This window comes from Sycon ciliatum, chromosome 3 (genome assembly GCF_964019385.1).
Source record: "Sycon ciliatum chromosome 3, ocSycCili1.1, whole genome shotgun sequence".
NCBI classification, from domain to species: domain Eukaryota; kingdom Metazoa; phylum Porifera; class Calcarea; order Leucosolenida; family Sycettidae; genus Sycon; species Sycon ciliatum.
In genome coordinates this window covers 34845720-34859655 of record NC_088645.1, presented here as the reverse complement: position 1 = coordinate 34859655, position 13936 = coordinate 34845720, and the positions used below count along the sequence as shown (strand labels likewise).

Below are 13936 nucleotides of genomic sequence, written 5' to 3'. Positions count from 1 at the left end.
GGACCGTTTCTCGAGTGAGGCAGCTGGATGTGTCGACAGCAAAGTACACTCCTCTTCGAGGTGAGTTTCTGTTCATCCGACAGTGTTTGTTCGAAGCCTGTCAAATTTCTTGTGGAAAGTTGTAGACGTATGTTTTGCACCAGATGTACAGTTTTTCGTGATTGTCGAGAGGGTGTAGTTGTGATGTGGTGTTACTCTGAGCAAAGCCTTCGTTGTATTTTTGTGGTGTACTGTAGGTGGTGCAGCTGCTATCCCACCGAAATTAGAAAAAAAGAAGGCCATCATTAACGTAAAGAACAGCGATGACAGGTGTTTGATGTGGGCGTTGTTGTCAGCGCTGCACCCAGTCGAACAGAATGCAGGGCGTGCATCCAAGTACACCCAGTATGTGGAGGAGCTGCGGTTCGATGGTGTGATGTTCCCTGCAACGCTCCGTGATGTACCCAAAGTGGAGTTACAGAATGGTCTTGCAATCAATGTGTTTGGCTACGAGGGGAATCTGTACCCACTGTATCTCAGCGAGCGACAGGAGACTCCCATCAACCTGCTTCTACATGACAACCACTTCACATGGATAAAAAACTTCAGTCGTGCATGTGAGAATAAGAACAAGCGGGCAACACACTACTGCTTCCGATGCCTCTCCGCACACAAAACAGCAGACTCCCTGCAGCATCACAGCGAGAGATGTCAGGTGATGAAGCCCGTGCCAGTCGTCATGCCCACAGCAAAGGACAGCATCCTCAAATATACAAATTTGAAGCACAGGATGGTGGCTCCATATATCATTTACGCTGATACGGAGGCCATCATTGAGCCGATGGAGGAACAGCATGGCAGCAGCACTGTACGCACAGCCCGTCATGTACCATGCAGCATCAGGTATGTTTTGTTGTTGGTGTTGTTTTTGACTAATTTTTGCTGTACTCATGCCTGCACAGTGCTTCCTGTTATTCCTTCTTGTCTTGTTCTCCCCTAATTGTGTTCGTGTTGTAGTATGTGCATTTTGTGTGATTCCATTTTTTCAAAAAAATCACTTATTCTTACTTTCCCTCTTCTTTTATGCTCTTGTAGATATGCTGCCATCCGATCCAACGGTGAAGTCCGTGGTGAGTTTGACGACTGCAGTGAGAATGCCATTCACAACTTTTTCGACAGTCTCAAAGAGTTGGAAGGCAGTATCCAGGAGGATTTGGCTGATACCAAGCCAATTCGCATGACAGCAGAACTGGAGCTTGAGTTTCAGAACGCAGTCAACTGCTGGATATGTGACGCAGTACTTGGAGAAGATCGTGTTCGTGATCATGATCATCTCACTGGTAAGTATTATAATTTTTTTGTTTATTTTTGTTGTTTTGCAGTTGTGTGTAGATATGCGCATGATGTGTATAGTGCATTTTCATGTCTTTGTAGCTGTTTGCATATGTGTTTTATCACGGTGTATTGAATTGTATTGTCTGTGGTATCACCTTCACTGTAGATGTTTACTATGTTTGTGTATTCCCCTCTTTCTGAATATCTGCACAGGCGACTACCGTGGTGCTGCACACTACCAGTGTAATATTCAGCTAAGTATCTACCCAGATCGCCAGATCATTCCGGTTGTGTTTCACAACCTGAAAGGGTACGATGCCCACCACCTCATCGCCCACATTGGTATGACCGAGGTTGAAGAGGTGGAGTACGAGGACTCTAACCAGCGTAAGCGGATTAAGAAGGTTGGTGAGATCAGTGTCATCGCCAACAACATGGAGAAATATATTTCATTCAAGTGGCGTCAGTACCGCTTCATCGACTCCATGGCCTTCTTGAACTCCTCTCTGGACTCGTTGGTGAGCAACACTCCGGAAGATGCCTTCAAGCTTACTCGTACATTGGCCCATCATGACCTTCTCCTGCGTAAGGGTGTCTACCCCTACGAGTACATGGACTCCTTTGCTCGGTTTGATGAGACACAGCTGCCACCTAAATCAGCATTTGAGTCTAGTTTGACTGGAGAAGGTATCAGTGATGCCGACTATGCCCATGCTCAGAACGTATGGCAGGTAAGCAGCTTGTGCCTTGCCCCTCAGAATTTCCCTGATGCCATGCTTTTTGTACTGTGCTCTACTTATGACTTTTGAATGCTGTTGTGATGTGCTCTACTCATTTTTTGTACTCATTGCTCTCCATCTGTGGATGTGTGGATGCTTGTGTGTATGGATGTGTGCATGTGTGCGTTGATGTGTTTTTTTTTTTTGTTTTTTTTTGCAGACATTTGAGTGCAGTACAATGGAGGCATATCATGACCTCTATTTGCAAACAGATGTCTATCTTCTAGCAGATGTCTTTGAGCATTTCCGCAAGACGGCATACAAGACGTATGGGTTGGATCCAGCCCATTACCTTACTCTCCCAGGTATGTTCATCAGTCTTTGTTGTTGTCCAATGCATTCTCTCCTTTAGATGGTGTTCTCTGTTAGTATTCTTGTGCTTTCTTGTCGGTGTATTTTTATACTTTTTGCATGGTGTATTGACTTTCGTGTTTGTGTTCTGGTGTGTTGTATGGTGTTATGTAGGATATGCATGGGATGCTCTACTACGGTTCACCCAGATTGAACTGCAGCTGCTCACGGATGTAGACATGCATCTGTTTGTCGAAGCCGGTCTACGTGGGGGCATCTCAATGGCGTCGCAGCGGTACGGCAAGGCCAACAACCCAACGATGGATCAGTACAATCCTGCCGAGCCCACATCATACCTGCTATACCTTGATGCCAACAACCTGTATGGCTGGGCTATGTGCCAGAGTATGCCGACATCTGAGTTTGCCTGGTGTGACAAGAACCTGTCCGAGATACTGGCACACCCTGTAGATTCGAGCACTGGGTTCATTGTGGAGTGTGATCTTGAGGTACCCTCTTCGCTGCACTACTACTTCAATGATTATCCACTCGCACCGGAAGTGATGAGAACATTCTCAGATAAGCTATCACCATACCAACAAGCACTTGTGGAGGAGCTCAAAGTGTCAGCCGTAGATGGAGTCAAGTTGACACCCAGTCTCCTACCCAAGTCCAAGTATGTGTTACACTACCGTACACTGCAGCTGTATTCGCGTCTGGGCATGGTGGTGACCGCTGTTCACAAGGTGTTGGGATTTCAGCAGAGTGCCTGGATGGCTCCCTACATCAATCTGAACACTGCACTTCGCACGAGGGCTACAACCGACTTTGAGAAGAGCTTTTACAAGGTAAATGCAACCGTTGTGTGCAGTCTCGTATGTTGTTGTTGTTGTTTTTTGTTGTTGCATGTATGGTGCAAGTGTGACGTGGAGTATGCTAATTGAAAATATGCTGATGTGAAGGAATGGTATGATATGATTCTCATGTGTCATGTTTTTCCTGTTTGTGTGCTGCAGCTGATGAACAACTCAGTCTTTGGCAAGACGATGGAGAACGTTCGTAATCGAGCACGCATCGATCTCTTGCGAGAAGAAAGTGAGGAGCAGGTACTGAGGGCAGTGAGCAAGCCTACATATGTGCGGCATGACATTTTCCCGAACGGGCTTGTCGGAATAGAAAAGCAGTACACTGAGATCAAGCTCAACAAGCCGGTCTATGTGGGTATGTCGATACTAGACCTGTCAAAGGTGCACATGTACTCCTTCTACTACGATGTGCTGAAGGAGCAGTATGGTAGCAGAATCCGGCTGTTGTACACCGACACCGACTCTGTTATTGTGCACATAACCACCGGTGATGTCTATGCAGAGATGGATCTGTCTCTGTATGACACCAGCAACTTTCCCACTGACCATCCTCAGTACACTTCTGCCAATAAGAAAGTGGTTGGCAAATTCAAAGATGAGCTTGGTGGGAAATCCATGGTGGAGTTTGTAGGTCTAAGATCGAAGATGTACTCCTACATCGGACAGGAATCGGCCAAACGGGCCAAGGGTGTGCGAAAGGCAGTCCTGGCAAATACCATCACCCACAAGGACTATGTAGATGCACTGCTCAGTCATCGTGTGTCTGCCAGGCCTATGACGGGTCTCCGATCACATTGCCACACAGTGTATGAGGAGGTAACCACCAAGGTGGCATTGTCTCCATTCGACTGCAAGCGGTATATACTGGATGATGGCATGGCCACACTTGCATATGGTCACAAGGACATTTAATGGGCAGGACCCCACATTGAACATGTTTCATCATTTTCATGCAAAACTCCCCGCCATTCTTCTGTCTAATATTCCTCCTTTCTTGACGTGTGGAGCTGGCTCCAACACTCTACATTTTTGTTAAATATTTCAGGCTTGTGCCTCAATTATATTGCAGGATATAGTGCATTGTGCGGTATAATAATCTTCATCGCATCATAAAATATTACCCTACATACTTTGGTTTGCAGTGTGTGCGCAGCATAGTCCATATATCATCAAATTGATCAAGTTCAGTATCTGCGGGCATATATTTCCCCAGCTTGAGAAAATGCTTATATACTTGCGTAAATTTATGCTCACAATGATGACATAAAAATGAGATTAAAGTCCATATGATGGCCAGTATGAATGTAGTTATGATGCTTGTTCTTTCGGCTGGTGAGGTTTGAGTGGATTTCTCTGCCACCACATTGCTGGCTCCGAACAACACTGGTGCAAGCAGGAGTAGTTGTTGAGTAAGTTTAACTTTATTCAAACGCCCCTTCACTTTCTCATAGGCTTCGCTGTTGCTCGCAGTTGATGGCTCGGCTGATGGGGTGGCATTGCTTGAGGAGTCCATCTTGATCTTACTGTACCGGGAATTTTTTCTCACATCCATTCAACCATTAGTATGAGAAAAATTATGGCCAAAAAGGCTGAACGGGGATGAGTCCATACTGAGCGATTTGACCAGTTGAAGTCGTGTGTAAGGGTGTTTTCAAAACTTTGCCAACCTCCTTTTTCCGCCAACCAGGGCGAAACATTGGTGGTCATGTAATCTAAGTGCCAGGTCATGACATGATGTACATAGTGCAATCCCAGTTCCGTTGAATTCTCCATACAGATGTTCGCTAACTCGCTGCTGAATAAGTACAGGGCCACAATTTTAACATGGCTGATACCGTTTTTAAATAGTTCTTTTGCAAATGTAAGAAATTGCGTACGACCCGTTCTGGAGTTGAAACACAGTTGCTGCATCAGCACCTGAAATCTCGATCCACTGCACCTGACTAAGCGACACACTCGTACCAAAACTCTAGAAAGCCGAGATGGTTTCGACTCCGGCGACGATACACATTGTGGTAGGTCTACATGACCTTGTTCTGCCAGTCGATCAGCAATAACAGCAGAAAGCAGATTTCTTGCAGTAGTCTGCATTGTGCACTGCATCATCGTTTCCCTCTACTACTATCCTTGGAAATATACCTCATTTCTTTCTGCGATACCCATTGGTTGAACTTTTCGGGGTATCCCTTCCACTTGACCAGCAAACTACCCTTACGTCTTTTCAACACCTTATCGATTCGAAATGTAGCTTGCGCAGTCTTCATGAGCTGCTGTTTGTAGAAGCTTCCTGTGATGGGTTCATCGGCAAGGTCTTTCACTTTGTAGGTGACCGGATAAGTGGGGAGAACCTTACGAATCACAAATACCTCTTCGGTCCAGTTGGGTGTGTATCCCTTCGCAAACATTCTTTTTTCCACTGTAATGCGAACTTTATCTCCGACTTGAAAGACAGGCTCATCCGCAATGGGCTCATACAGTTGCTCAATCGGTTTCCCTAGGGAGGCTTCCATGGGGGTCATCCCAATTGTACTGTGTTTACTATTGTTGTAGTTGTCGACAAGTTTTTGCAGCACATCGATGTAGACGTTGGTCGAGCGAGCGGTGAAGTGCTTCCACATACGAGATTTTAGCGTTCTGTTGAAACGTTCAACGACGACGGCTTTTCCTTCATTCTCTGTACTGTACATGTGAATGTCGTTTTTCTTCAACCACTCCTTGAACGTTTTGTTATAAAATTCCGAGCCATGGTCCACCCATAGTAGCTTAGGTTTCCGATTGGTTGTGACGGTTTTAAAGGCTGAGACAACACTATCCCCGGTTTTGCTCTTAAGTGGCACACTCCAAGCATACTTCGTGTATATGTCTATAACATTGAGAATATATCTAATTCCTTCGTTATATTCGCTAAAGGGCTGCATTTCTACGAGATCAGCACTCCATACATCGTCCTTGCCGTAAACGTCCACTTTTCTGCGTGGGAAATGTACTCGCTTAGGTTTATGTAGCTCATCGGCAAGATCATCTTGCCAATCCCCACCAACCATGACTTGATCGTTGTGAAGGGTATCGTGAGAGAACGTACAGGAGAGGAATTCCAATACTCCGTCTATACCAGTCTTTGAGAAGACTTTCGCTACCAGGATGGCATAACGTCCGCAGACCGCTGTGCTTCTATCTTGAATGACTTGCGTATTGGTGTACAGGTTGCAGCCGGAATAAACATTAAGAAAACATTGTTTTAGTTCCGGTTCTTTATAGTCTTCGGCCATCTGCATCAATGCACGCCCGAAGCTGTCAAATATCAGAACATTATCGCCTTCCCTACACACCGTCAGCCAATGGTGTCCCCCTTCGGGTTTGTCCAATATCGGGAGTATGTTGTCCGTGTTACACACACAAAACTCGCCATGGTTTAAGGCAGGCAGGAGATCATAGCTAGTCACACCTCGGAACCCGCGAATGTGTTTCAGCGCAGACTCGATGTCCACGTTGCTCAGCTCCACATCCATACCTAGTATACCAGGGATTTTCCTTTCAGAATAGCAAGTGTTCGGTAATAGGGACTCCTTGTATTGCTAGCCACTTGCCGATTCTTGAAGACACTTTTGATAAAGGTGGCATCATCAGCCATGTACTCTTTGAGACCTAACATAAATTGTTCTGCGTTGATAAGTTTTGCTTCTTTGGTTCGAGTGTAGGCGTTGATCATATCTCCTATACCAGAATATTTGTCTGCGGATCCTGGTATGGCTAGAAGCTGAGTTCTTATTGCAGCCAATTTCACATTACTCCTCGAGTGGTTTGGAAGCGCATTAAGGTTGGCTGCTGCTGCAATCTGCTGGAATGGATAACGCGACAGGTGAAACTGATTGATTTGGTTGACCAGAGTAGCATAGTCTTTGAGGATTTGAAATTCGAGGGTATCTCTAGTGTTTTCCATTCTACCTCTGAGCCCCTGCTCATCCTCCTGATAGACTTGGTGTAGTTGCGGCCTTGCACTGAAGTGGCTGCTTTGCAGAAAGGCTTCCGGTATCTTATGGTCTACTAGGAGTTTACCAAATGTATTTATCACTATTCTATCAAACTTTGGCTCCATGGCGGTTTGCAGTGGGATACTAGCGGCAGAGATGTTTCGCCTCATTCTAGCCTCTGCTATGGACCCTCTTGCCATTCCAGAACTCTGATCATAATCGAGGAGATTCGATGCAACAGCATTAGTAACCGAGGATGGGTTTATCAGATCCGGATTGTTCTTAAATGTTCTATCATACATAGCCTTTACTCGAGGGTTTGATTTCACATGGGAGATAGGAAATGGGCGATCTTCTTCGGGGATATAGGCCAGTGCTTCTCTCACTTGCCCGGAAAATTTCTTATAATCTCCACCTCGTACTGGAGGAGTACCTTGAACCTCCCACACGGTGTCACCTTTACTCAGGATATCCTGGGGGTTTTGTAATATCATCTTCATGGTCTCGTCTCTCTTCTCTGGTGGTATTGGGTGAGTACGGCCGTTGCACTCGATGCAGATAGGTTGGAAGTGCACCCGTATTCGCTCCATTTCTGTACAACGGGCTTAATCAATCTCATCCACTCCTACCCCCCGTGCTTCACAGCCAGCAATCCACTCAAAACTATCAACTTCGGATTCGATTTGGACAATTAGTTTTACTCTAGGGAATGTGACCTCCCAGGTGTCTCCAATCTTAGTGACGGTAACCGCATCCCACTCACTGTGGGTGGGTATAATGCGAACACTGACACCATCCATACTTACTATAGGCAGAAAATATTTTATTCAAACACAACCTTCGATGTTATAGAATCACAGTGAGTATAAAACTCATTGCGTGATGCATCGACCGCTAGAAAGGGTCTCCAACAAGCTTCTAATAGTTTTTCATAGAGTTTATAGACAAGATTAGCTTTCAAACAGGATCCGCCAAATAAAGTATGAAGATAGCGTTTGATGTTGGATTTATCTGTAAAGCGAAAAAGATAGAGGAAGTTGGTATTTATCTTCATATCTTTGATGTTATCAAAGCTTTGAGAGAGAAAGAACACATTAAGTTCATAATGATGGCTATACATGGTGAAAAACTTGTAAAGACATTCCCTCTGACTGCCATGCTTCAGTCCCATGACACGTATATCATCTATAATGACAAAGGACTTGGGCTGAATGTCCGTCTCTTCGATACACTCAGGCATTGCACTGTAATGTTTCAACTCCGTGCCTTCCTGCCTGTATTGCTCCGGTGAAGTATTGGAGATGACGTAAAGTCGTTCCGGCTTTACCTCTCGAAGTATTTCCTTGAGGTAATGGGATTTCCCCATGCTGCTCTGACCCAGAAATAGCACATTTTGTCCCCATGTTTGGAGGGAGGGGAGAATCTCAGAGTACTTGGGTTGAGATCGTAGAGACAGACCTGCTACGCGGAGTAAAGAGGCAGACCCTCCTTTCAGAGACAGCAGTGATGAAAAGTCCATACTTACTATAACGAGAAAAAATTAAATGTTAAAGCTCTGAGGTATAAACGAAGGGTTATGGGTATTTTCTATGCGAGTTCGGATACGGTCAGTAATGGTTTCTGGAGGGTTTGAGGATCGTCGTCTTCTACCTCTCTTCTTAGCTCCTGACTTGATGCCGGACTGTACTCTCGACTTTGCATGTTCAAACAGCTGCCTTCCCAGACCTTCAACCTCCCTCTTCAAACCGTCTCCTTTGCGCTTCCTTGCACGTTGCCCCCTGGAGAATTTGTTAGTGGGTGGTAGCTTCGATCGTCTTTTCTGAGATCGTCTCTTGCTTGCTCGAGTACTGCTTTTTCTACTATTTCCCTTTCGACCCCGGCCAAATACCTTGTCCACCAGATTGTCACCGACGGACGCTAGCGCCCCCATAGCTAAGGGTGCACCAACGGTTTTCAATATGGGTAGGGCTTTAGCCACGAGTCCCGGTGGAATGCTCAGTCCGCCTCGCTGCATCATGGGTTCACGGCCGGCTACCATCTGACGTCTGATGGACTCGCCGTCTTGACCTCGACCCAAGAGCATGGGAAGAAGTGACATGCCTAACATCGCCCCCATCCCAAGCCCACCCCTCTGGGTGAGCTTTTGGCCTTGTTCGGGGTCTTGCATTCTTTTTCGAAGCTCCTCAGCCTGTGCACCTCCAAAGATGTTTTTGATGAAGCCCCAGATACCAGACCCGTATTGTCTTTCCAAAGTCTGTAGATCACCTCCCCACGCTCGGGGTGTGGTTTCCAAATCTCCTCCCTGCATTGTTACTATAACGTGGAAATATTTACACAGTCTCCCACTTGATGCCTTCTTCCTTGTTCATGGTATACATATACTGGTCGAGACATAATAAATTGACCTTGATCGATGTGCTTGCGTGACTGGGTACATTGATCGGGGCGTTGGCCACATTGGCGAATTGATAATCGAGTGACATGTTACCCCTGACCTTTTCATTGTCCAGCATCCTGTCTAGATTGAGGTTGATTGGTATCATAAAGTAATGGTTACAGTAATCCGAGGCTGTGATAGGTATTTCAGCCCCATAGGTCTTTCCAAAGAACTCTTGAACCAAGTTGTATCCACGTAAATAGCTCGACTTGTTATAGTCATAATAGTGCTTGGCATCACTGTTTTCGGAACACTCCCATCTGAACTTCAGCGGACTGTCGAACACAGATTCATCGTTAATGGTTACTCTGAGTTGGGAAAGATTCGCATGTACCATGGCCAGGCGATTGCTGAAATTACTGGCAGCGCCGCCACCCAAGACAGCATCTTCTCCGAGTTTCAGATCAGAAAAGAACAGGATCATCCTCCTAGGAATATCTGAATTGTGGAGTAGCTCCAGAGTACCTGCATCGTCTGTCAAACTCTTCTGTACAAGCCGAGGGCACCAGGTATGGAAATATAGTTCTTTAGGCAGACGCACTTGATCTACGTATGCCTTATCCATTCTATAGGTAGGGTAAACAAAGTCCAGCTGCAGCAGATCAATGTTGACAGGCCCAACACCTGTTAGACTGTTTCCTCCTCCGCCTCTATCCGAGACAATCATATATCTAGAGAGCTGGGTTTGCGGTAAATCAAACCGTATTTTGATTTGTGTTCCTGGAGGCAACCACGCATCATCCACATTGAAGAAGGGAAGGAATGGTCTCATTTTGAACTGGAAATGCCCTGATGTCACACGGGCAACGTTTTCCAGAACAGTATTACTGAAGTTCTCCTCATTCGACAGGTGGACAGTGGGCCGTCTTTTCAGTGTCGTACCATCGAAATCATCTTCGCCATCTGTGTTTGTTGCAAACGCATAGGCGTGCGAGCGTTTTACACCATACCGATAATTCCCTAGAGGTATATCTTTAACACACTTCTGGGGGTCGAGTTTCTGAAGTCCGTACAGATCAGAATCGGAATATTGGAGTTTAGCCACGTCACTCTCCATAAGGCTAAGAATGTGTTGCACACTCTGCATATCTTGCACCTTGCTAGATTGCGTCACCTCCGTGCCATTTAGTTCCACGCGGATATTCTTGAACCATGAAAATGCAGGGGAGGTGGTACACACCCAGTGTGGATATGATCTGGCTCCATTAGCCCGACTATCACTAACTTCATACCGGAGTTTGACGATAAAGTAACTTTCACTCAAGGCAATGAAATTTGGTGATGATATATCCAATTCGCTGTTCAGAGAGGGTGGTGAACCATTTCGAGAATACAGTCTTACAAAGTTTCTCCCCTCTAGGAGTGATATCTTCTTTTCGGTTCGCTCTAGGATGCTATTCTGCACCACTTTAGTTTTCGACAGCAGCCCCTTAAAGGGGTCTGGGATCTGAGTGGCCACGACGTGCTGCGCCATTCTTACTTGTACGTGGAAAAATTTACTCGATTCTCAGATCCAATAACGCCGGGTACCCCGTGGTGATAAACTCTCCAGTGTTGTACTTCAGCCAAAATGATATTTCCGTAACGCTTGAGTGCGGAAGTAGAGCGCGTTTGTCTCTCTCTCCAAATATGTAATTGTTGATACCGTTGTGAGTTTGAATGGGGAACGTCTTCAAAATCCTCGAGTCCTGATTGTCTTCATATTCCACGGCCTGGGCGATCAGGTCTGTATACAACAACACAAACCTTCTCCCTCTAGTCAGATCAACTGCATACGGTGATGTGAAAAGACCAGGTTGTATGGTCACGGATTCTGCAATCGATCCCAAGCCCAGAACGACACTGGGGGAGTCGGGTTTCAGGATAATTTTTTTCCCGACAGGTACGCTGATGCTCGCTCGGCTTGTATAGCGGGAATAGGAAAACACAATATCTGGGTGATTTGCACTTTTCAGTGCCTCGTTAATGACTGTAATGAGATCTGCAATATCCGTGTGAGTTCCTGTTAGGATGGAGAGTTGAACTTCCCCTTCTTGCGTCTCCACGTACAATTTGTTACTCTCCGTATCAACGTTTTCAGAATGAAGTTCGAACTGGGCAGTGTCCAAACTGATGTGTTTCCCTATGGTATTCAAAGACCTGATACGCAGTGTAAAATGAGGCGTGAACGCACCGGCTATAACGGCAGAAGCGTTGTTTACTGCAGACAGTACCACCGCCATACCTACTGTACAGGGGAAATATTTCCCCATAATAACAAGGATGGCGTTTTGGAGCATGCATTTCCACAAGAGCCCGTCTGAGGAAACCTCCAGCCGAACAATAAGAACCTTGAAGGATGATATTGCGCAACTCAAAACTCTGGTGGGTAACGATAACACCAAAAACACCCTGATGTACAATGTCGGGGCACTACAGAACAGCAAGTTGAATAAAACAGATGCTGAGATCATGGAGGGTCGAATCAAAGAATTCGCGGAGTCAACGGTGATAGATGACGAAACCCATTTGAAAACGGATGGCAGCGTGAGGATGAGAGGAAATCTGCACATGAATGGCAAACGTTTATGCTGGCTGGATTACGACGGTGTGTCGGACACCTGTGCTGTACCTGCTGGGTGGGTGAAGAAGGAATTAGCCCAAATCCGCAAAATGAAAGGTCCTAAAGGTGATCCAGGATTTGGTTGGTATAGCGGAGCAGACCCTCCGTCGCCACCCATCGGCAGACAGGGTGACTTCTATTTGGATGCTACCACCCTCGTTGTATATAAAAAACTCATTGCGGGTTGGACTGCATTCGGATCACTTAAAGGACATCGAGGAAGACCAGGGGTTCCTGGACCAAAAGGAAGTCCTGGCCCGACTGGGGAATCTGGATTGCAAGGTTTAAGGGGCCACACAGGACTGCAAGGACCCCAAGGGCCATCAGGACACATAGGTGCTACAGGGCCGCAAGGACCCCCAGGAAACATAGGGCCCCAAGGACCTGAAGGATCGCCAGGCCCTCAGGGTGACGTGGGACCGCCGGGGCCCAGAGGTCCTCGGGGCCACAGTGCAAAGAGTCTTCCAATACTTTTTCCATAATACGAAAAACCAGAGTGAGATTATAGAAATGTTTCCTTTCTTTTCAATTCAACGAATTCATGCAATGGATGGTTTGATTACGGTTGAAATTGACTGTATGATTCATAAAGAACAATATTCTCCAAGCAAGTGATGACATGTGCACCTTAAATCAGTTTAGAATGCCTGCACAATGGTGGATAGTATATAGATCAATGCATCTGGATAGTCATCATAAGCCAGTGAGGCAGCAAGTGGTAGCTTCGGTTCAACTCCATAATGTTGGATGAGTTCAATCATTAGCTGTTCTTCTTGCTCTGTCATATCCACCGTCCTCTCAATAAACCGTTCAAAGTGAGCCTTACGTAGTTTCTTTGGGGTTATGACCTTCATCCACATTTTGAAGAACACTGGGGAAGTCTTGAATAGGGAAGCATTTCTCATCCATGCATCTTTGCTTCTGGGGAGATGAAGACTGAGTATCTGCACCATCTCTTCATCTTCATAGTAAATGCATGACAGGGCGATGGCATAATTCAGAGCTCTATACTCACTGCCCTTCTTCATAGCGTAGAGGCGTTGCCGAGTTTCAAAAAGCGATGGGTATAGCGGCTTACACACTCCCACCTTCTCGATAAAAGCCCCCAGACTTTTATCCACTGATTCCAGTCGCTGCACATCTGTGTAAGGCTTACTGGGCAGCATTACACGCTCTGCTACATTTGCCTCTGGCGCAAACAAAGAGCCCAAGACTAGACCACATTTCATGCAAACGACAGCTTCTTCCGTTTCTATTTCTTCATGGTTACACCCATCACAAAATTCAACTTCCTCCTGAAACTCCATGGTGCCAAATGCAACTGTAATGATCCTGACGCATTACTTTATCCCTTCCACTAATTGTTATCGACCAATCAGCATACTCTCGTCACCTCACATCCAATCAGCATACCCCACGTCACACTAAGGTTACACACACTTGTGTCATATATGCGAAAAAATGGTACTGGATCATAGCAAAATCCTCCTGGATAATGAACAAAATAACGATTAAAACACAATACACAATAACGACAACAACCGACAACAACAACCAACAACAACCGACAACAACCGACAACATCCGACAACAACAACCAACAACAACCAACAACAGCCAACAACAACCAACAACAACCAACAACAACCAACAACAACCAACAACAACCAACAACA

General features: G+C 45.8%; 1 protein-coding gene across 1 annotated transcript; it reads left to right on the top strand.

Moving 5' to 3' along the window:
* Window positions 1–281: 281 nt before the first annotated feature.
* On the top strand, window positions 282–4557 carry LOC135812049 (uncharacterized). The gene is made up of 6 exons (XM_065325368.1): window positions 282–882; window positions 1075–1319; window positions 1528–2045; window positions 2254–2398; window positions 2559–3232; window positions 3401–4557. Exons 1-6 carry the CDS (start codon window positions 317–319, stop codon window positions 4160–4162), a joined length of 2910 nt encoding a protein of 969 aa, XP_065181440.1. The 5' UTR covers window positions 282–316; the 3' UTR covers window positions 4163–4557.
* The last annotated feature ends 9379 nt before the right edge of the window (window positions 4558–13936 follow it).

Coding starts and splice junctions, on each gene's coding strand:
- LOC135812049 (XM_065325368.1), top strand. CDS start 317: ATGTGGGCGTTGTTGTCAGCGCTGCACCCAGTCGAACAGAATGCAGGG. Junction 2,046..2,253: donor ATGCTCAGAACGTATGGCAG/GTAAGCAGCTTG, acceptor TTTTTTTTGCAG/ACATTTGAGTGCAGTACAAT. Junction 2,399..2,558: donor CCATTACCTTACTCTCCCAG/GTATGTTCATCA, acceptor GGTGTTATGTAG/GATATGCATGGGATGCTCTA.